The 21,905-nt window shown below is 33.5% G+C and overlaps 1 protein-coding gene and 1 long non-coding RNA gene across 2 annotated transcripts; both read left to right on the top strand.

Moving 5' to 3' along the window:
• The first annotated feature begins 224 nt into the window (after positions 1 to 224).
• Positions 225 to 16,100, top strand: LOC133191315 (polyadenylate-binding protein 4-like). Its single transcript, XM_061327062.1, has 5 exons — positions 225 to 281; positions 10,106 to 10,324; positions 13,907 to 14,101; positions 15,308 to 15,479; positions 16,078 to 16,100. Exons 1-5 carry the CDS (start codon positions 225 to 227, stop codon positions 16,098 to 16,100), a joined length of 666 nt encoding a protein of 221 aa, XP_061183046.1.
• A 2,670-nt stretch (positions 16,101 to 18,770) lies between these two features.
• On the top strand, positions 18,771 to 21,153 carry LOC133191240 (uncharacterized). Its single transcript, XR_009721668.1, has 3 exons — positions 18,771 to 18,883; positions 19,579 to 19,803; positions 21,087 to 21,153. It is a non-coding gene; the product is annotated as an uncharacterized LOC133191240 (long non-coding RNA).
• Positions 21,154 to 21,905: the final 752 nt, after the last annotated feature.

The raw sequence follows: 21,905 nt of genomic DNA, 5'->3' as shown, positions 1-21,905 counted from the left end.
CTGATTATGTCTGTTTTTCTGCTATGGGTGTCAAAAACCAAGGCACATACGGACGCTAAACATAGAAAAAAAAATTGGAATGGCATAATATACCTTCAGCATCTGCTTATTTTCTGTGGTTATTCAGTTCAAATAAAAATTCACGTCTGCATTTTCCTTTCCATTCCAAGAAACTCATTCACTAGATTGTCTGTATCATAATCCGGTGCATTGATTTAAGTTCCATGTATGTTTTAAGGAAGAAAAAAATTGTCCCCACTCTCCGAATCAAACTTATCAAGGTAAGTCAAATACCTACTATAGTGTAGTGATTCCTTAAATACCGAGTACTTTTCATTTAAGCCTGGCGGCTGTCTCAGGTAAATCAAAAAAGCAATGTTTTAAGTGCAATATATGCCGAATACAATTCTGTATGAAAAAAAATATCAGACATTTAGGGCCTCAAACTGACTGATATTTTTTTCCATAAAGAAACGGTATTCAGCATATATCCAATACATATTTCATGTATCACTTTATCAGTCAAACAATGCAGTTTTTGTTTCTTTAAAATATGTTTTTTTCAAAACTTCTTTATGAAAAGACCGGTCACAGTAGCCTAGTGGTAGGGCGCTCGCTTCGTGATCGGGAGGCCCGGGTTCGATTCTCGTTCGCCGCGCCGCGTCAAACCTTAGAGGTAAACATTGTTAGACTGTTCCTTCACCATGCGCCCGGCATTAGAAGTGAAAGTCACGGGTCTTTCGGATGAGACCTTAAACACCGAGGACCCGTGTCACGGTAGGCGCTGGCACGATAAAGAACCCTCATAGCTCAATGGCCCTGAGTGCCGAGTATAGGTCTAAAGAACCCCTTCACCGGCGTACGGTGACGTCTCTATATGAGTAAAAAATTCTCGAATGGGACGTTAAACAACATACAATCAATCAAGCCATATATGAAAAGAATTTCTCTTATGTCTGTCTTCAATTCAGCATTGCATATATTTCAAATATTCAAAACCATTTATCATTTAAGAATGTGAGATTTCATTCATACGTTGATTTGATATGTCCCAATAAAATCGAAATAAAAGACCTCACAGATACAGACAAATTTGATTCAAATTTGGATGTTTTAATAGAAAGACATCGATATCAAACTAGAAACTAAACATTATGATAAACGTTATGACTTTTTTATCAATAACTTCCCTTTTTATAGAGGAAAATACCATTGTCACCTGCATGCATGTTTATGTTAGCCGATGAATTACAACATGTAATTAACGAATTTCGGACATATTGTTTACAATGGAAGTTGAAAGTGAATATCGAAAAAACGAAGATCCAAGTATTTCAAAAGGGCTCTATGTTAAAAATAAAATTTTAGTACGACAACTTAGTTAATGAAAATTTTATAGAATTTAATTAGTTAGGCGGTTTTTTTTTTTTTTTTTTTTTTTTTTGTTTTTGTTTTTCACGCACAGGTTCATTTGTTAAAAAAAAACCAACAACAACAAACCAAAAAAAAAAAAAAAAAAAAAAAAAAAACCACACACACACACACAAAACAAAACCCACTTATATGAACAAGCACAGAAAGCGATGTATTGCATTATAAGAAAAATTAGACGATTTAAATTACCAGTTGACTGCCAATTTGATCTTATTGATAGAGTTGTAGTGCCGGTGTAACGACGAAAAGTGACCCCCGTAGAATATAGACCGGGTCATTTTTCTACGTAGAAATTTGACTCTCTGGTCAATATCCTACGTAGAAAAATGACACATCTTTTTGTAGAAATTATGGCTTGGGGGTCATTTTTTTCCGTGTGGGTTGTAAAATGACCCCGTAGAATAATGACCCTTTGTCTTTTTTATACAAGAAAACTGTTTTTTGTAGGAATATTCTTGTTAGGCAAATACATAGGGGTAAAATCACGCAGCCTAAAAGCTTTGAAGTTAAAATAACAAAAGGTTATACAATACCTTACATGTACATCAATAATACAAGATGTTTTATCCCATTAAGGAAGCTCTAAACACTGGAAACTAAAGAGTTCTACTTGTAGGGTAGTTTTATGCAGTTAGAGTGATCTGCCCTTAGAAGAAAGATAGAAAAAAATGGTTATTTACAGTTAATTACACAATTTATTATAGATGAAAATATTCTAAGCATTATATTTGACTAAGAATAAGTAATTGAATTCATTACTTTCAATATTTTTCCCAGTGTAAGTGAACAACGGTGATTTCTGTCTATGAATAGTCCATTGTCTTTGAACATTTTCCTGCGGAAATAAGGCAGATACCCTATGTTGAAAATGAACTAAATAGACTCAATACACGTGTTCTTAAATTTGTTTTAGCACATTTTATAAAATAAGTTTCCACAGTCGTCATTTAAAAAAAAAAGACTATTTACTTAATTAGCTGGTGTCAGAAAGAGAAACTTATATATACATAAAAATGCATGGTTTCTCTGTATAATTGTAATGATTCTCTTTAAATTTTACTCTGGGTAAATAATGTAAAAGAAAAAAAAAGGATGAAAATAAAGTCCCAAGCGTTTTTTTTTCTTCAGAAGTTACAAGAAAGTTTAATGCTTTCGAAACCTACCCAAATAAATTTACGTGAAATACTTTGAAACTTTAACTATGAAACTTAGTTTGGAACTTTTTTGAGATTTCAAAGCTGAAACTTTCTTAAAATTGATATCAGTAATGTAAAATTTTGAAATGATATGTTAATATACAAGAAATACGAGGGGTAATCAAAAAGTTTGCGAACTAATTGAATTACTTCTAAAAAAGAAATAAAATCAGGTTTCAGTGTTTATTATTTTTTAAAGTGGCCCTCTCCGATTTGAATGGACATCTGCATCCGTTCTGCCCATGCGGGAATCACGTGATCCAGGCGGTCACGTGACATGCTCCGTAGCGTTCTGTTCACAGAAGTTAAAAATGTTTCCAATATTATATTTCTTATACCGTGCAAGTTATTTTTTACAACAAAAATAGTCCATTAGTCACAAATGGTCAAATCTCGGCAATAGGATGGATGGATAAGGATATCATTTCCCAGAATGAGCATGGTGACCATCAAAACCCGACTCTTTTGTATTGGGTCCGTTGGTTATCTATTGTGGATAAAGTATGGGCGCCTTCTTTTTATCATATATGATATGTTTAAAATCTAAGGTAAACGATAATTAAGGGATTTAATAATTATATTATTGTTAAGATATTCAACTATTTTTCTAACTGTAATTTGGCGATCTTTCATTATAAATTGCTCAACTGAGGACACATCTCTTCCACAGCTTACTTTCACTCTGCACCAGAACAAACATCATTTTAAGCACCTCCCTTCCTTCACTACAAATTCACCAATCCAATTAATGATTGAACTTCTGGCAAGTCTTTTGTCTTCATAAATCTTGTACAAATTATTATATGCTACTGCAAAGGAATTTCAAAGATAACGTTAAACTTTTTTAAAGCCGTTCGTTACTCAAGTACGACTGAGTCAACCATTTTTTGTCACGTCATCTACATATTGAGTCATTTTTATATTGTGACGTCACATACATGGAGCAAACATCTGCTATTTATAGAACATGTTTATGACTAGAAATGTGTGCCAAATTTCATTTTGATCTGAACTGTGGTTTTGTAAATAAAGAGATAGTTCACGAACTTTTTGATCACCCCTCGTAGTTCCCTAAAATATAAAAAATGTGCACATATTTATAATCATAAAATATAACAATCATATATCAAAAAAAAAAATACTATGATTTACCATAGTAAAAACTTTGATACTAACTTTGATGTTAACTTTGGTAAACTATAGTTTTTTTTTTGGGGGGGGGGGGTTAGAGACTATTAGTGTTTTTCATATAGCGATCCTGATACAAACAATATATATAGTGTTTCATAATTAACGTTATTAAGATACATTCGTTTTTTCCCTACAATACAAATAATTTGATTCTACAGACAATAAATACATTGTAAGTACACAAATTACAGGGGAAACAAGAAATCTATAGGCCAGTGCTCTCTAGTGATACCCACAGACAGACGGACAAGATTTGTACCAAAATGAATACCACTGTATAACATGCCGAACCAAAGAATGTGTCAAAATTTCAAGCATCTGCGATGAGGTGTTGCAGAGAAAACTGCAACGAAAAAAAAATGTTTCGGACAGAGAGACAGACACAAACACTCACCCAACACACACACAACAGAGCGATTCGCAGGGTAAAAGGTATATACCCCCATTTCCTTTGGAGCGCGGGTATTAATATTCACGTAATAAATAAAGATAAATGAACCTAAAAGAGGGGAAAAGATATTACATGATATTAAAAATGAAGCAGTAATTATAGATAATGATAGCATCTCCATATTGGACGCTTCGTATGCCGTGCTTTCTCCAGTTTTTTCATTGTCTAAAAATAATAATAATACAATACGTTTTTTGTTTCAATACATTGGTGTATCCAGAAACTGATGCATGGTGGAGGCAGGTTGAAAGCGGGCACAAATTTTAAGCTAGAAGTATAGGGCCACAAACTTGTCCTTTAAATGGTTTCCGATAACATGCATTCCATACAGGTATATCGTTGTCAGAAACATATGTCATTTTCGGATCAAGACCTGTGAGAAAAAAAAAGAAAAAAACAAAACAAAACAAAACGGATTATACTGTTTTATATATATATACTTCAAATTTCTGAACGCGTTTGATTGACACATTCTTGCACTTTCACAAATTTTAATTTCATTCTTAATACTTAAGAAAAGTGGCAATTTTGTTGTGTATTAATGAAAAATATTAAAAATATAATCCAGAAAATTCAGAATAGAAATGTTCGAAAGCAAAACCCACTCACAGTATTGTCAGTCCGTGCTCAGTGGTGTGTGCAGACTTTAACAATTGAACACATCCGGTGAATCGTAAACAATAACAATAACAGAGCTCGTGCCCTGCTTAGAAAAACAGTTTACGTTTCAAGGGTGTATTCAATTTGTTAAACTCTGTACACAACACTGAGCACTGGCTGACGATATTAGTGAGGGGGTTTGCTTTCGCACATTTCTACTCTGAATTTTCTGGATTATACATGTAATGTTTTTCATTTATACACAACAAAATCGCTTCTTTTCTTAAATGTTAAGGATAAAGATAAAATTCGTGAAAGTGCAAGGATGTGTTAATCAAACTCGTCCAGGAATTCGTAGTTCCAATAATTTGCAGATAAAATAAGTTTTTAATTATATTTTCGTGTAAAATGCTATTGCAATATATAAGTCGTGATATTATACAGAAAATTTAAGAAAATATTAACTTCAAATCTGTGTCTAAGCACCTTTAAGGAGGGGAAGATACTTTGCTCCTCCGCCAATATGCATTTGAAAGGGGAAAAAAATCAGGATACTCTAGGCCTTCACCGACCCTCCCCAACTTCGGATTAACGCATATCACATATCATTTCTAAAGGTTTAATTATAAAATATGGTGAACAAGAAGGGGTCAGATTTCTATGGGGGTCATTTTTCAACGTGTGTGGAGTCGTAGAATTACCGGCCTGGAAGGGTTTTCTACGGTCGAAAAAAACCCTACTTGCCGTAGAAAATTGACCTGGGTCAATTTTCTACCAAAAAATTGGCCCCCTGTCAATATTCTACGGGGGTCACTTTTCGTCGTTGCACCGGTCTTACTATATGGATCTGAAATATGGGGCTATGAAAATCTTGATATTTTCGAGCGTTTGAACTTAAAAGTATATATTTAATTTGAAAAGTTGCACGCCATCGTACATGGTCTATGGTCGCTTTCCTCTGTATATCTCGGTATATTGTAGAATGATTTCATATTGGACAAAGATTTTTTCAGGCCCACCAAATAAAATTATAAATGTTTTATACAAACATATGTTTAAACTGTACTGTGATGGAAACTTAACAAACCCATGGTTAGATTGCATACAGAAAATATGTAATATGTGTGGTTTATCAGATGTATGGTACGAAAAGGGTATCAATATGAATTATAAATGGATAACTGCCACTGTTAAAATAAATATTACAAGATTAATTTATTCAAAAGTGGTCTAGTGACGTAAATAATTCTTTAAAAGGATAGATTTACAGAATCTTTAAAAAAAACTTTGGATTTGAGCATTATATTGATAAGCTATCTCTTAGATTTAGAGAAATATTTAAAAAATTTCGTACCGCTAATCATCATTTACGAGTAGAGACTGGAAGATGGTACGGTATACCACTGTGTGATAAAATCTGTACATTTTGTAAAAATATTCAAACTGCTGATGAATTTCATTATATCTTAGAATGTAAAACTTTAGCCAATGTAAGAAAAAATTACCTGGGTAGTTATTATTCCAACATATTTTATTGTATATATAGTATACCAATAGTTTAAACACAAGGTCTAACAACTTACGAGGTTCTCACCATAAATGGCTACAACTGTCAAAGTCTATATAAAAAAAAATATTGATATACAAACATGTTTGCTTTAAACATACATTCATTACATGATAAATATATAACTCACTAGAGTTTTAGTGTAAGGCTGTAATAATTAATTGAATCTGCCAGAATCTCTTATAAATTGTACATGTTGAACATGTACAATGTTGATTTGTCTATGGATTGTTCTATCAAGACAAAGAGCTCACGCTTACCTCTCCATAGCAACTGATTTCATCTTCGATATTTCCAGAAGCACGAGTTGCGTGGCTCTAAACTCATTTTTTTATTGTTCAGGTGAATAATATTTTCAGCTTGACTTCTCGTAAATTCATATGAAAATAAGGTATATTCAAATCAAGTTAATTTGCATGTGTCTAGATGTAATAGGTCAAAATTGTTTATTTATGTAGGAAACGTATTATATTGTAAAACTAGTTAAAGTTTCATTTGATGAGTAAATTAAATTTTATTAGTAAATTTTGTCGCATTCAAATTGTTGGTAAATACCTATTACTGAATAACACTTCAGTGCATTTGAGACGCAGCAGTAGTCCATTGTGACGGTGTCATATCATGCCATCATGGTAAAGTTGTTATTATGTTTGACAGTTCAGTTTAATAAATAGTTGAGGTGTTCAGATGTGTTTCCATGTATCTAAACTCAAAAGTATCTAACCACTATACCATATAGTGGGACATGATCAATGGAAAATTAGGCAGGAGTTGCTGAAGGTGGGAAGGAAGGTGGTTGAGGATAGAGAGGTTGCCGTTCCCTTCCTAGAAAACGTTATATGTGCTTTGTAATGGCCTCTAATGACCATTTAATTAACTTTTAATCTAAATATTTATATTGCAAACGAGCTTCCATATATTGTCCTGGTGGTAAATGTAAGCCGTCGACTGTAATAGTCAGTGCTTCTCGAAGAAGATCATTAGTGTCTCATGTCATCTAGTTAATTTTGTGCAGAATTTTTTTCTGAAATTCTGTTGATAGAAGTTGTTTAAGTTTATTTATTGCTTCTATTTCATCAAATTTATTTAAAGTTAACCTGTTTATCGGAACTCAGTTTTGCTGAAAAATGTTTATCAAATTTCACCCCGGAATTGCTAGACCTAAGAACCAGAGAGGTATAATAGTACTAAATTTATGCGACCAAAACTTACCAAAAATATACTATAGTTAACGATAGTTTACTATAGTTAACTATAGTGTCACAAGGAGCAAACGGCGGGTGTGACCGGTCGGCAGGGGATGCTCACTCCTGCATGGCACGTGATCCCACCTCCGATCTTTTTGAAGGTCCTTGTTTGCTCTGCTCCCTATTTGTATTGTTTTAATGGACTTTGGGCTTGAATACTGTTCGTCATATCCATATATCATGTCAAAGTTTTTACTACAACAAATCAAAGTATTCACTATCAAAGTATTTTTAGTATTTTTTCAGATCGTTATATTTTATGTTCTACAGTTGAAATGCGCATATTTGTTATATCAAATGAAAATATTACTTGAATATTAGCATATTATTTACAAATTTACATCATTGGTACTGAATTTAAAAGATTTTAAACATCAAAGAGATCCTCCGAAGGATATTATGCAAATCTTCATTTCACCAGCAGAATTCATATTCAGTCAAAAAAATGTTCCGATCTCCGTTTTGGAACCTGCCAGTACATGAAAATTGGAAGTACCTTTAAATTCGGGAATAAAGATTTTACCATCAAAGCAGACATGATGTGAGTCTAAAAACGTAATTTACTGCATTACGTGCGCTGGATGTAGACACTTTTATATAGGGGAAACTGGAACCACCCTACGTACACGTGTCCGAATACACAAACAACACATTAACCAGCCTGAATCTAAGCGGACGTCTTGATACTTGTGGCCGGGGATAATTTTCAGTTTTTTCTGTTTTACCAACTTTATACGGACAATGTTATACAAAGACGAGAAAAGAAGAAATACTTTATCAAACTGTTAAAAGCTTCATTAAATAGTTCACTAAAGACACTTTCATATTTAATGTATAAGCGTAAACATTTTTATGCAACTACAAAGCTTTTTTCCTTTCACTTATCTAATAGTTTCCTCTATGGGTACAATGTTACATGTTTTATTCACCAGACTTCACCAGAGTACACCCGACAGACCGGACGTATTTCATAGCGGTCCGGATTTCCCTTTTTTACTATTTGTTATAAACTTTCAAATTAAACATGTAATTTTGTATATATAAAGTGTTTGGAAGTTTAATAGTAGTGCTAGTTGTTTTTTCATGCATGTTTATTAGAACGAATCATTGGGCTATGAACTCATTGTATTCAAATCCTCCCTGACTGATCATCTTAAAGTATTACTCAACAGATTTTGGGTAAAACAATTTCTTACATTTGACAGTGAGGGTTAACTAGTATCCACGATATCATAATCAATATTGAATATAAACTACTGGGTTGCTATTTTGGAAAAAAAGTTTTGGCTACAATTACTTCTGAAAAGTCTTAAGTTATTTGAGATTTCGAAGATTTTTAGAACTACTTATATGATATCTCTGTTTGAGATATCAGAGAGTGTAATAAATTAGTTACTAATTTACCAATAGCAGTAATTTAAACTACACTCAAAAATGCAAGTGTTTAATTGCAATTGATAAAACATACTGTTATGCGCCAGAATGACACGCTTTTGTCAGTGTTTATTTTTGTATTAATGGGTATAGTTATGAATATGTTAGTCATCAAAGTTTTTCACGACTTGTCGTAATTTGAAGGGGCACCACCTTTAGAACACAACAATCTTGTCTTGATTTTATTATGTGGTCGAAATATCAACACATTCCATTTACATTTTAAGGTCATGACAGGTAGAGGATTTGGATTTTTTTAGCTTTGAAGACCCTGAGGCTGTCGACAAGGTAGGCATTTGATTGAACATAAATAACTTCATACAATTTAGTGCAGATGGTCCAGAGACAGAAGATCTTAAAAATGAAAATGATGTAATAAATTAAAACTCCTGCTTTTTGAATCATTGAAATTCCATGGAGAAAGATCATACAAATCTTTTTTTCTCACATGACCTTCTAAATGTTAACTGTGACGTCATAAACTTGTGCATTTTCCCGTATTTTCTTAAAAAGTTGCAGAAGACACCAATTTTCAATGGATTTTTCTTTCAGATAATATTGTCCACAGGCATCGCCCACAAAGATTTTGGGATATGTGATTTTTCAAAGAATTTTACACAACATATCCGAAAATTAAAGTGGGCCACAGCTGTGGACACTATTTTCTTAAAGAAAATAACCCTTGAAATGGGTCATTTTGTGGCTTTTTCTGTTTAAAATAGAGAAATGCATCAAATTAATGACATCATATTTCCAGAATGGTACTCCTTCATGCCATATTCTTTCATGATTTATCAAAGTCATATACTCAGCTAATATTTAAGCCAGTTTCAAAACTTTTTGAAACATTACATTTTTAGGGCACGATAAAGCTAAAACCGTACCTTCTTCTTTGTAAGCTTTTAGGGAAAGTTGTTCTCTGATATACAGTGACATACACATGTCAGTGGCAGCATGAAAATCAGTTTTTCCATGATTATTTTAGGCTGTTGATGCACTAAATGGAAAAGTGTTTAGTGGAAAAGTATTGTATACAGGGCGTGCTCGACAGACTGAGCTCAAAGGAAAGTTTGATCAGATTAAGATGGAAAGCATCAATAGGTACCAGGGAGTCAACGTGTATGTCAAGAATCTAGATAACAATATTGATGACGAACGATTACGAAAAGAATTTGCTCAGTTTGGTACCATTACCAGTGCTAAGGTAAGATGCTGAGATATCTTATCATATTCAGAGGTTCAAGTATGTTGAATACTTATTATGCTATACTGATTTAAAATCACCCAAGCAAAGGTTTGTTATGTATAGGGAAACCGAATGTAATTTTTAGTAAAATTTATAGCCCTGGAGTCTCTTTATTTCCACAAAAAATGTTTGATTTTTTCAATTTCAAAGATTTATTTTATTTTTTAATTTTGATTTTACTGTTTAAATGTTTCATATGTTTCAAAAAAGAATCTTTATGTCATGAAACAAAAAGTAATTACTAAACCTGTTAATAGAGGGTGGAGTTCCTCATGGGCTAATATTCCTTAGTGGGAAGAATAATGTTTGACTTGGTTTGTAAAGATTTTATTGCAGATACTACGTTCCTCAACTTTTGGAATTAGTGCCTTTTTCAAAAGGATCTAAAGCATTCACTTTTAATATAGTACATGCATTTATATCCATACAAATAATTTGGATAGTATACATGAAAATTTGTTTCCACACACCGTTGCAGTTATGAGACTATATCTTTCAAAAATAATGATTCAATGCTTATATTTACATTTTTTAACTCCTTGCCTTGACTGCAAAGGTTTTTTTTTTATTTCAAAACCCCTGTATTATCCTTCGGGTAAGTTACATTTAATGGAAGAGCCATTGCAACAGCTTCTGTTCAATGTGAGCGTGAAATTTGATTTTCGATTATGACGTTGCACGTCCACGTTGTTAAACGTTTGTGACGTCAAAATAAAACGCATACTTTAACCTTTTGATCCCCCGCCCGTGTTATGGTGTTTTGAATGCCGTAGCTATCCCCATACTTTATAAGCAAAATACATGTTGATTGTAAATATATCTATATAACAGGTACTTATGGCTTTTTATTTATGAATTGAATTTCCATGAAATTTGGAAGTATACGGATTATATATAGCACATGTATAGGCCTAAAATATTCATATTTATTGAAATAAAGCTAATATTATATAGTTTTAGTCTACATTGTGTCTTAGGCTCAACACTGTATCTTCTAAAAAATTAATTTGTCTGCTTTGATTGTTGCTTAATTATGCTGAAAATAAAAATAAATTAGAAGTGAGGAGGGCTACTTGTCGTTTTTTTTTTCATAGCTGGTTCACAAAACGCAGTTTGAGTACAACTTTATTATGCTACAAGTCACATCACCACTTTTTTCTCAATTACTTAATAAAGTTTCAGTCTGATTTTTATACTTGCAAATTGACTATTGATGCTATGCTAGTGATTAGAGAATTTCTCAAGCTAAGCAGTCCTTGGACCAGTGAAATTTGAGGGAATTTAAACCCCGGAATACAAACCATTAGAACTATAGCGATCAAATTTAACTCAGTTACATACGGTTAGTAAATAAAAAAGGAAGCTCAAGAACAAGGATCAAGCTCATAAGTCCATTTAAACATTACAAAATGTGAGCGAAAGCAGGGTGGGATCAGGTGCAGTGAAGGAGTGATCATCGCATGTCGACCAATCTTTCCCGCTGTGTGCCCCTTGTCATGATCGAGTAAACGGTAAAATTCATGGCCTAATGAATAATGGCCTAACAATTTGTATGGGTAGATGTCTGTCAACATTTGAACTCACTAGAGGTCTGTGTATCGACCTTAGAATTTTGAACCGTGGATTTTAAACGAGATTGTAATCCTTGTATCATCTACTTATCTGTTAATAGCCTACCTCGATTTAGAAAAGTTCATACATAGCATAAACTATTGTGTATCGAATGAAATAGGCGGTAAATACCATGTGCTGGTGATAATGGTATACTGCTACATAAAAAAGGGAAGCTGACAATAGAAAAGTTGACGTCAATACATTAAATATTTTATCATAACGTTTAGTTGTTAGTTTGTCATCAATGTCATTCTCTAGTAAAATATCAAAATATGAAACAGATGTGTCAGACTCTGTGGTGTTTTGTATGAAAAAAGGTGAAGATAACGAATGGCGATCCTTCTCAAAAACATCTAGAAACAATACATATCTGTGAAGAGAGCATAAAAATCAGACCCATGGAAATTTCAGATGTGGGATCACGTGCCTAGGATGAGTAAGCGTCCCCTGTTGACTGGTAACACCCGTCGTTAGCCCTAAGTATTGATCAGGTAGACAACATTTAGTAGTCAAATTCGGTATAAGAACAAAGGCTTAGCAATTGGTATGCTAGCCGTCAGCCAAAATACTATCCAATGATACGCTATGTTTGCTAACAAGTCTATAATAACGACTGTAGAATATTTGAATACAATGGGATACATCATATCAAATCAATGTAGAAATGAAAATGAATATTGATCATTAAAAAACGTCATCGATCAATATATCAAAATATATACATCGAATTAAAGGCCACCACAAGATACTTCTCTTTTTGATGTAGAAGATTTTGAATAAATTCTGCTTCATATGAACACAAAAACAGGTCTGCTTAGAACGGGGCACGGTAAGTACCAATGGAAATTCCATCAGATTGTTGGAAGACCTGGTCTCCAAAAACTACATCGATATTGTCAATGAGACACTCAAGCACGTTTGCAATATTATCTAAGAAATACCTGTGATAAGAATCAGAATGTTTTTAACAAAATAAATTTGGCCTAACCGATGACACAGTATTCAAATTTAAGAGTTCCATTTTTATTGAAAAAACAATTCTCTAAGTCAAAAAGCCTGGTCTTTGCCGTGGGGAATGAGTATAAAAAGTAATAATATATAAATAGTGCACGTTTTTGAGGGTAACAGTTGAAATTGACACCAAGGAAAACCATTGGTAAGCGACGCGTTAGCGGAGGTTGACAATGGTTTTCCGCGGGGTGTCGATTTCAACTGTTATCCTCAAAAACGGGCACTATTTATTTCATTATACTGAATGTCTTCTTGATTTCGGATGTCATTAAAAAAATTCGGAGATCGTCGTTAAGTTCACGTTTAGAAAGCTTTTATACTCCCCTCTTCTTTTTTTCTCAATAAGAAAGCTTCGGAAAAGATTTACCAACCTCTTTATTGTTTGTTTGCTACTCAGAAAGTCCTTTATCAAATAAAATTTGTACTCGCAAGGATGTTTCGTCTGTCGTTTGTTGTTTTCAAGTAAGCTACATCGGACGCAAGCTTTTATTGACGTCGTTTAATCGGCTTCTTTCAAACGCACAACTGACGTTTTGAGAATTCTACGGTGAACTGTACGCGCATGATTTGAACGCATGTGACATTTTTGTAATGTTACCCGTTCTCAAGTGTGTTGCTAACGCTGAGGGTAACATTACAGATTGTTAAATGGGTCTAAACCAATCAGATTTTAGTATTTATCATGAAAAGTATAATAAAATATATTGTTGTACAGTACTCTTGAAGTTTCTCTTTCACTGATGTTAATATTTTCGTGAGGAGTAAAGAAAAAGGCTTGATATAACATTAACTAGATCCTGCTATACATCTATATTTCTTTGTAAGGATTTTTTTTATGAAGATATTAGAAATCTGTTCTTTCAACGTTCAGTGTTGGAATCTTGTGTTTATAAATGTTCAATGTCACGATTTCAGGTCATGTCAGAGAGAGGTCGATCCAGAGGCTTTGGATTCGTATGCTTCAGTTCCCAAGAAGAAGCTACCAAAGCTGTTACTGAAATGAATGGAAGAATTGTGGTGGCAAAGCCCCTGTATGTTGATTTTGCTCAAAGGAAGGAAGAACGTAAGGCTCGCCAGTATATGAAGCATATCACTAGCATGCGAATGCAGGTAACATTGAATAATCTTACATGGAAACCTGAATAACATATATTTACTTGAATAAAAAAAGATGTAAGACCAAATATGATGTGTGTACGAGGGTTGTTAGAAAAGTTCGCGGACACGTTGATTTACACAAAAAATATTGTAAACTTTGAAGAATGACGTATGTCTAATTAAATGCTTATCCTTTGTTTATTAGTATGCAAAAGACCAGGTCCATTTACTTTAGAAATTTTTGAAAATATATTTTTACTACGCAGTCATAGGATTCACGGAGCAATCACTTGACATTTTATGGCGTTAGGTGACGTGACAACCTGATTCCAGACCTGTGAAGCTTTTTCACAGTTCTACATATTTCTTTCATTTCTATAGACTTTTCATGTCTTTTTTGACTTAAAAATCAAATAAGTATTCCAAGACATGTCATATTTTTTAATGTCTTTTGTGAGATCTTACAAACATTGTCTACGCAGTTCAGCGATCAGATAGGAGAAACACTGCAAAATCCAAAGGCGCAACGTCCATGCGATGAGCAGGATAATGGGATATCGCAGGAGTTGATAATCAATAGTGTCTTTCTTTCCATTCTTACAAAGCTTGAACACTTTGGTACAAGATACGTGTAAGCCATCCCCAGCAGCATCTAAAAAACATTTTAGTCTCTTTCGGGCATTTTCCTGTCTGCACACATAATTTTTAATAGCTCGGTGCTCCAAGACGTTCAATGACGTTACCATTTTTGGCTTTGTTTTGTGCTACAACAGTGCAATTTTTATTTTCATCAAATTATGTCTCTATAAAGTACAGGTGCAAAAAAGTAACATGCTCCGTAAAGCATGTTTTATCTAAATAATTTAGCTGTATATTTTTTAAAGATCATCGGAAAACACCAAATCTTTGCATATTAATTAGAAAATACGTATAGTTTTTACCTGCAGAGTTTTACTGATTTCATGCAAATAGCGTGCTCACAATAGAACTTGTCCGTTCATTTGTGCTCATTTTAAATTTCTTAAAGATAGTATAACGAAGATTTGCATAGTTCACGAACTTTCCGAACAACCTTCGTATATACATGCAATGAATTATTTTGTAATAGGTTAAATACATAACAACAGTGTAATGGAAAAAATATGCAAGAATTGTTCCAGATACAAGATATCTACAGAAATATTCCTGTACTATAAAACATGGAAGTCATTAATTTAGGGACAGCAAATGGGACAGGTGGGCCAGATGTTCCAACCAGGTGGGGCTGGATACTTTGTCCCAACAATGCCTCAAGCTCAGAGATTCTATGGTCCCAACAACATGCCAACCATGAAAACCAATCCAAGATGGCAGACAACTACTGTTCGACCAACTGGTCAGCCTGCAAGTGGTAAGGGAATATCTGGTTTTACATGTTGTGTAGTTAAGAATGTACACAACCACATCGAATGAAAACAGAAATTCATAAGGAAAGGATGACTGCACTTAAGGACATGCGAAATTTGCGACAACATAAACTTTCAAAACAAGCATTTTTCTTTTCATAGCAAGAATGGTCAACATCCAATCTACAACTTTATGTAATTACGTTTAATAAAAAAGTGTATTTACGAAGTTCGAATCTGTTTTCAAAGGCAGTGGTCATCACAATTTCTTGAATCTCCGTTCGATAATGAGGACGCCCACTTTTTTCCTGACTTTATACATAGTCAGCGCATGTTTGTCTATTGTTCTACGTTTAACAGTAGTTGTATATTTGCATAAATAATGTGTCAAAAGGAGATTAATAGACAATCATGCGCTCATGGTTAAAAAGAGAAAAAAACATCTTCCTCTTACATTCGCTCTATGTGTTGTAACCAAGGATTGTGACATGTTGAATATTATAATTCACCACGTGATTTCTTACCTCAGGTAACTTTGTGAATACTAGATTCCGTGACTTGTAAGGTAGCTAATGTTTTGTAGTAATGTTTTGTACTCACTAGGACATTATGTTCGAACACGTTAAGTCATCTGGCATTGATATAAAATCTGCTTGAATTACATTGACGTGCTCATATTGTTAATTTCGTTTTGAAACCTTTGTCAGAAGTGTATTTGTGCCATACAGAATGGAGAGGGAGATTGGAAAGAGTGATCACGTTCTTTTTTTCCAAACATGTCATTGTTATTTATCAAGTCTTATTTTAGACCCATTCTTACTCACTGACCTTTTGCTAGAAAATGTTTTTATACCCCCGCTCCGAAGGAAAGGGGGGTATACTGTTTTACCCTTGTCTGTCTGTCTAGCTGTGTGTCTGTCCGTAACAAATTTTTGTCGCAGTTTTCTCAGCAATTACTCATTGCAGATGCTTGAAGTTTTATCACACTCTTTGTTTAGGCATGCCATATGGTAAGATTCATTTTTTGCGAATCCGATGTCAACTTCCTGTTTATCCGTGTGTTTGTCCGTACCATACATAACAAATTTTGGTCGCAGTTTTCTCAAGAATTACTCATCGCAGATGCTTGAAATTTTAGCACACGCTTTGTTTAGGCATGTCATATGGTATTTTGTAAGAATTCGACGTCAACTTCCTGTTTATCCGTGTGTTCGTCCGTACCATACATAACAAATTTTGGTCTCAGTTTTCTCAACAATTACTCACCACAGATGCTTGAAATTTTAGCACACTCTTTGTTTAGGCATGCCATACGGTTGGATTCATTTTTGTACGAATCTGGTGTCAACTTTCTTTTATCCGTGTGTCTGTCCGTACCATGCATAACAAATTTTGGTCGCAGTTTTCTCAAGAATTACTCATCGCAGATGCTTGAAATTTTAGCACACGCTTTGCTTAGGCATGTCATATGGTATTTTGTAGAATTCGACCAAGAATTGGTCCAATTTTGGTACATTTGGTACTTTTGTAAATTAAGGTACATAATCTTTTTTATTGTATTATTTTCATTTTCTTTTCTTCCTTTTTTTAAATTTCTTTTGGGGGGGAGGTGTATTTCATTTTCTTGTTTTGCAATGGTTAAGTTTTTTTTGTGAAATCAATCATTGATTATGAAGCCTAGAGACTCAAACACGCGTTAGTGCTTTTGTTCACATTTCCTTTTCGCGCATCTTCCTCCATGGTTAAATTTTCAAATGTGGAGAACCCTGTTATTTGTGTTTTTTTTTTAATTATAAATAATTATCCTTCTTGATTTTCAATAACAGCTCTTATGTCAGGATCCCTATTGCATACTGAAAATAGTAGTATGAAATATAAAACTGAATGAAAATGCATAGGATTAGCAGTATAAATAATATAAAATCAGCAAGTTTACAACAATCATATGAATTTGAATAAATAGTAAAAATAAAATTAAGGTCATTGTCATCTTTAATTTTGATCTAAAGGATAATAAAGGATGATATAACTTGGGTCTGTGTATTTGCGCTAATTACAATTCGTATTCTTTACTAGATTTGAGGGTTTAATCCTTTTTAACTTTGGGTTTTACATTATGTAAGTTTAAGGTAATTTAAGCAAAAACAGGGATTTTACTTATATAATCATTCAGACTTAAGCTGTAAATATTTGAAAGCAATATTGGGTTTGGCAGTTTTTGTGATGTAAAAGAATTCACCGTGTATTATTTGTTTTTATTTTAATTCATTAGATTATTGAATTCCAATCTGTGTACTTTTGTGTTGCCTGTAGAACAAAGTGACACTTTGGGATCACTTAACCAGATGTCTGTCTGTCTGTCTGTCTGTCTAGCTGTCTGTCTCTACCACCATATATAATATAGGAAGATTATTTTCGTAATATTCTTTGGCTGAAATGACGAAACGTTATATTCATCCTTTTGAGATAAATTTCATATGAGTGAAAAATTCTTGATAGGTTAATTAACAAACAAACAAACCTTACCAGGCATTTGTGCAAGATACCAGAGGATGTTGTTTACTATATAACCCTATTGAAAATCACAAGCATTGACAATATCCCAATTTTTTGTGTATTTATGTACTTAGACATTTTGAAAACATTTTCTAAATCAGAAGATAATGATAATTATGATTAATGTTTTATATATCACAAAGAGATACACAACTGATATTCGAGGAATTAACATTAAACAATATTAACTACACTGGTACAATAATTAGCGAATTGCAATATATAATAATCTGACATCAGTCCTTAGAGGGGTATTTTTGTGTTGTTCTTGTTCTCATTCTTTTTGTCCGGAAGAAAAAGACATCAGGTCGTCAAACTTGTCATCATATATCATATACACAAGGTATTTTGATTTCCAAATTAAATATATATATTCAGAGTTTTCCACATACTTTATGGTATGAGTAAGGATACGCAAAAATCTCATAATGAGGATATCAGTTATGCTGAGTGGGCCTCTTTTTTCACACAAGTTTAGAGTGAAAACTAAAGCTGAGCTCAGATATTACGATTCAGATTTAATTGAAATGTATCATCAAAGTAGAAACTAAAATGACAGAGTTTATAATTCGACACATATATTATAAGGATTCCAAACCGTACCAGGAGCCCTGCAAATAAGACGTCAGAGACCAACAGGGAGACCAACTGGAGTAGGTGCTCATCCAGTCTCTGGTCAGTCAGGAACACCTTACACTAAGCACATGCCTGTCAGCCAGCAGGTGACTGGACGTCCCCAAGGAAGCCAACCCAGTATGCCTGCAGCTGCAAATTGCCAGGTAGGCTACAAAGGATATATAGTGCAGGTCATATGATGCAGCAGCATCAAGTACAAAATCCAGGAATGCAGCAGGTCCATTGTCTTTTTCAGAATATTCAACTTAATGTTTCACCCTTGTTTAACTCACTGGTCAGAGACCAGTAGAGCTCATGTATTAGTAAGGTTTCCGTCGTCCATTTGTCTGTCTGTTTAAATGCTACTCCTACAGTTTCTGTCAAATTTAATATTACTTGATACGCAATTAGACTACAGTAAGATACTATAAAATCAAATATTCTCGTAGGGTAAAACGTTCTTGTTTTAAGGAAAAACTATGGGTTCCTGAGGATTTGACTTTGTGAATGAAGAATTGTTGAGTAATGATGTATATGACATGACAAGTTTCGTGGTGGACATTAATTTGTGGGTCTCCTCATACCTCGAAAACAAAATTTAAACGTCATGAAAATTAGTGAATTCACGATACACAATTTTGTTCTCTTCTATCGATTTTTGATTTCAATGAATGGTGTTGCCATTGTAACTTAAAAAGATATTTCTGTAAAATTATCTCGAAACGCTACTCCTGTTACAGTTATTGTCCAATTGCAATTAAAATTGACTCAGAAAGACACTAAACCAAGGATCATTATTTTATTTATTGCTGTTGCAGTAGTTTCAAGTCTCGTCAGAGATTTGTGGTTATTGTTAAGATTTGATTTATAGGATTGCTGGATTTTACAGGTTTAATTTGTGTATTGAAAAAAAATAATCTGATTTTGTAAAAGGATCTACCTAAAGTTGTGATTGTCTAGGGACAGGAACCACTTACTGCCACCATGTTGGCTACAGCTCCGCCACAGGAGCAGAAGCAAATGTTAGGAGACCGCTTATTCCCTCTCATCTCCAGTATGTTCCCAGACATGGCTGGAAAGATCACAGGCATGTTGCTGGAACTCGACAACTCCGAGCTGCTGCACATGATGAAATATCAGGAGTCACTAGAGGCTAAGGTAAACAAACTGCCAAGCTATCTGAACCACCAGGAAGTATAAATAAGCAATATTCCATACAGAATAGAGGGATTTCCGTAGAATGATCATGTTTCCAATCTGCTTGTTTGACAGATACATGAAATTACCAATCATGATACAGTACCGACTAGACACAACCTAACACGTTTTCTTGGGGCGGCTAATTCATAATCTTGTTGCGCTTTGGGTGCGCTCTACGATCGCTTGGGGTCAGCTTTGGACCCGCTAGAGTGAACCTGGCGTTCGCTTTCACTCATGCAGGAAGCGGACTCCACTTTATCTTTAATATTGATGTTTTATTACATGTACACAAGAATTAGATACGTAAACTAAGGAATAAAAATATAAATCTATTTCATTAATTTTGTTGAGAGAGAGAAGCGAAGAAAATTCAGATTTCAATGTATTGAAAAAGTATTTCAAAAGTTGTATTTTTGTAAACAAAATAAATACTAGAATAATTACAAAAGCTATGTAATGAAGACATGTATATGGTAATAATATTTTATATTAGTTGATATTTAATTAGTTTCTTTTATTAGTTTTAGTTAACCTAGTTAATATTTTATTTGTAGATATCTTGTCTAAAATTCATGCATGTATGATTATATTGTTTGATATTATTAAATCGAATAAGAACACTTTAAGAAATTAATTTGTAAAATATTTATCTTAATGTTACCCGGAGAAAAATAATTTAAGGAAATAAAATACATTTAAAGAAAATGTTCATAAACACGATTATACTACATGTATTTACACCGAATAGCCATAGTGGCATGCTGATTGGTCGAGGCGCTGATCGGTCAATGCGTTTTGTCTATAATCCTGATCGGCAGGTCTGTTACGCATTAGCGAACCCGGCGTTAGCTTTTTTTGGTGCGCTTCTGAAATTGGCGTACGCCTTAGGTCGGCCTAGGCTTGATCTTTGTTCTCTTGGTGTCAGCCTTACAGAGGGCCCCTTGCAAACTTGAGCTAACCCGGAGTTCCATTGGAAATTGCGTTCTATTAGGTTGTGTCTGGTCTGTACTGTATAGGTATCAAAGATTTATTTCAAAGTCACAGACAATTGACATATGTGTTATGGACAAATGTTTATGATATGTATGTACATAACTAATAACTTACCATTTCATGTCAACTCCTTTGTATTATTAACTGAGTAAATGTAATAAAATCATAATTATTTGTTTTGGCTGGAACAGTAACTAGCAATAATCTTTTACATGTACATGTATATGGAGCTCTGAATTGCTTTTTAGGTTAAGGAAGCTGTAGGTTTGTTGTAAGCTCATCAAGCTAAAGAAAGAGAAGCAACGGCTAATCCAGGTGATGAATGGAAACATTTACAAGCAACTTAAGATGGGTATTAATAGAAACATGACAATATTCTACATCAATATCATAGTACTCAATCTGGTCTATCTGGTCCATATAAATCTGTAGTTTTTTTTCTCGTTTTTTATTTTTTGTTTTTTGTGTGTGTGTGTGTGTTTTTGTAATTAAGGAAAATTACATGAAATTATTTTTATAAAATAAAGAAATTTAGGTAAAATTGTTTTTATTGGTTGATGATTCAAAATTTTCTATTGCTTTTTGGCATTGTCTGTTGGTGAAATTCCTTAATTAGGGATAAAAATTGGTAATTGCTCTAAGTTTTAAAATCTCTTTGCATAAAAAAAAACTCAGAGCATATGTTCTTTCTACTTTTTTATAGATGAAAGGTCAAAGTCAGAAAACTCTTTGTGTACAATCCTTGTCAAGGGTTTATTTTTTCTCCCCTTGGTCCTACATGGATCAAACATCAGTTTTCTAGGTTGGTTGTCAAGTTTGTAGAAAACAAATTTCTTGATAATTTTTTCCTTCCATTCAAGTCACACAAAAAACTACAACTGAGTTTGGGTTTAAGGCTTAAATCTTCAAGGCTTATTATAGATTCAAGATTTTTTTTTCTCAAATTATTGACGATGAAATCAGGAGGAAGCTATATTCAGGTTTCATGTTTTAAATAATGCATGTATACAGAAAAAAAAATCTACTTCTCCAGAACGGTTAGGCCAAGTTAGTCATATTGAGTCCCA

This window comes from Saccostrea echinata, unplaced genomic scaffold (assembly GCF_033153115.1).
Source record: "Saccostrea echinata isolate AGI-Se365-2 ecotype Australia unplaced genomic scaffold, CSIRO_AGI_Sech_v1 ptg000023l, whole genome shotgun sequence".
Taxonomy (NCBI): Eukaryota; Metazoa; Mollusca; class Bivalvia; order Ostreida; family Ostreidae; genus Saccostrea; species Saccostrea echinata.
The sequence above is the reverse complement of the archived record's forward strand: the minus strand, read 5'-3'. Positions and strand labels throughout refer to the sequence as shown.

Bases quoted from the DNA above. Each gene is read 5' to 3' on its own strand.
- LOC133191315 (XM_061327062.1), top strand. From the start codon at position 225: ATGTATGTTTTAAGGAAGAAAAAAATTGTCCCCACTCTCCGAATCAAA. The intron at 282-10,105 runs GTAAGTCAAATA...TGATTATTTTAG, and splicing joins TCCGAATCAAACTTATCAAG to GCTGTTGATGCACTAAATGG. The intron at 14,102-15,307 runs GTAACATTGAAT...TCATTAATTTAG, and splicing joins TCACTAGCATGCGAATGCAG to GGACAGCAAATGGGACAGGT.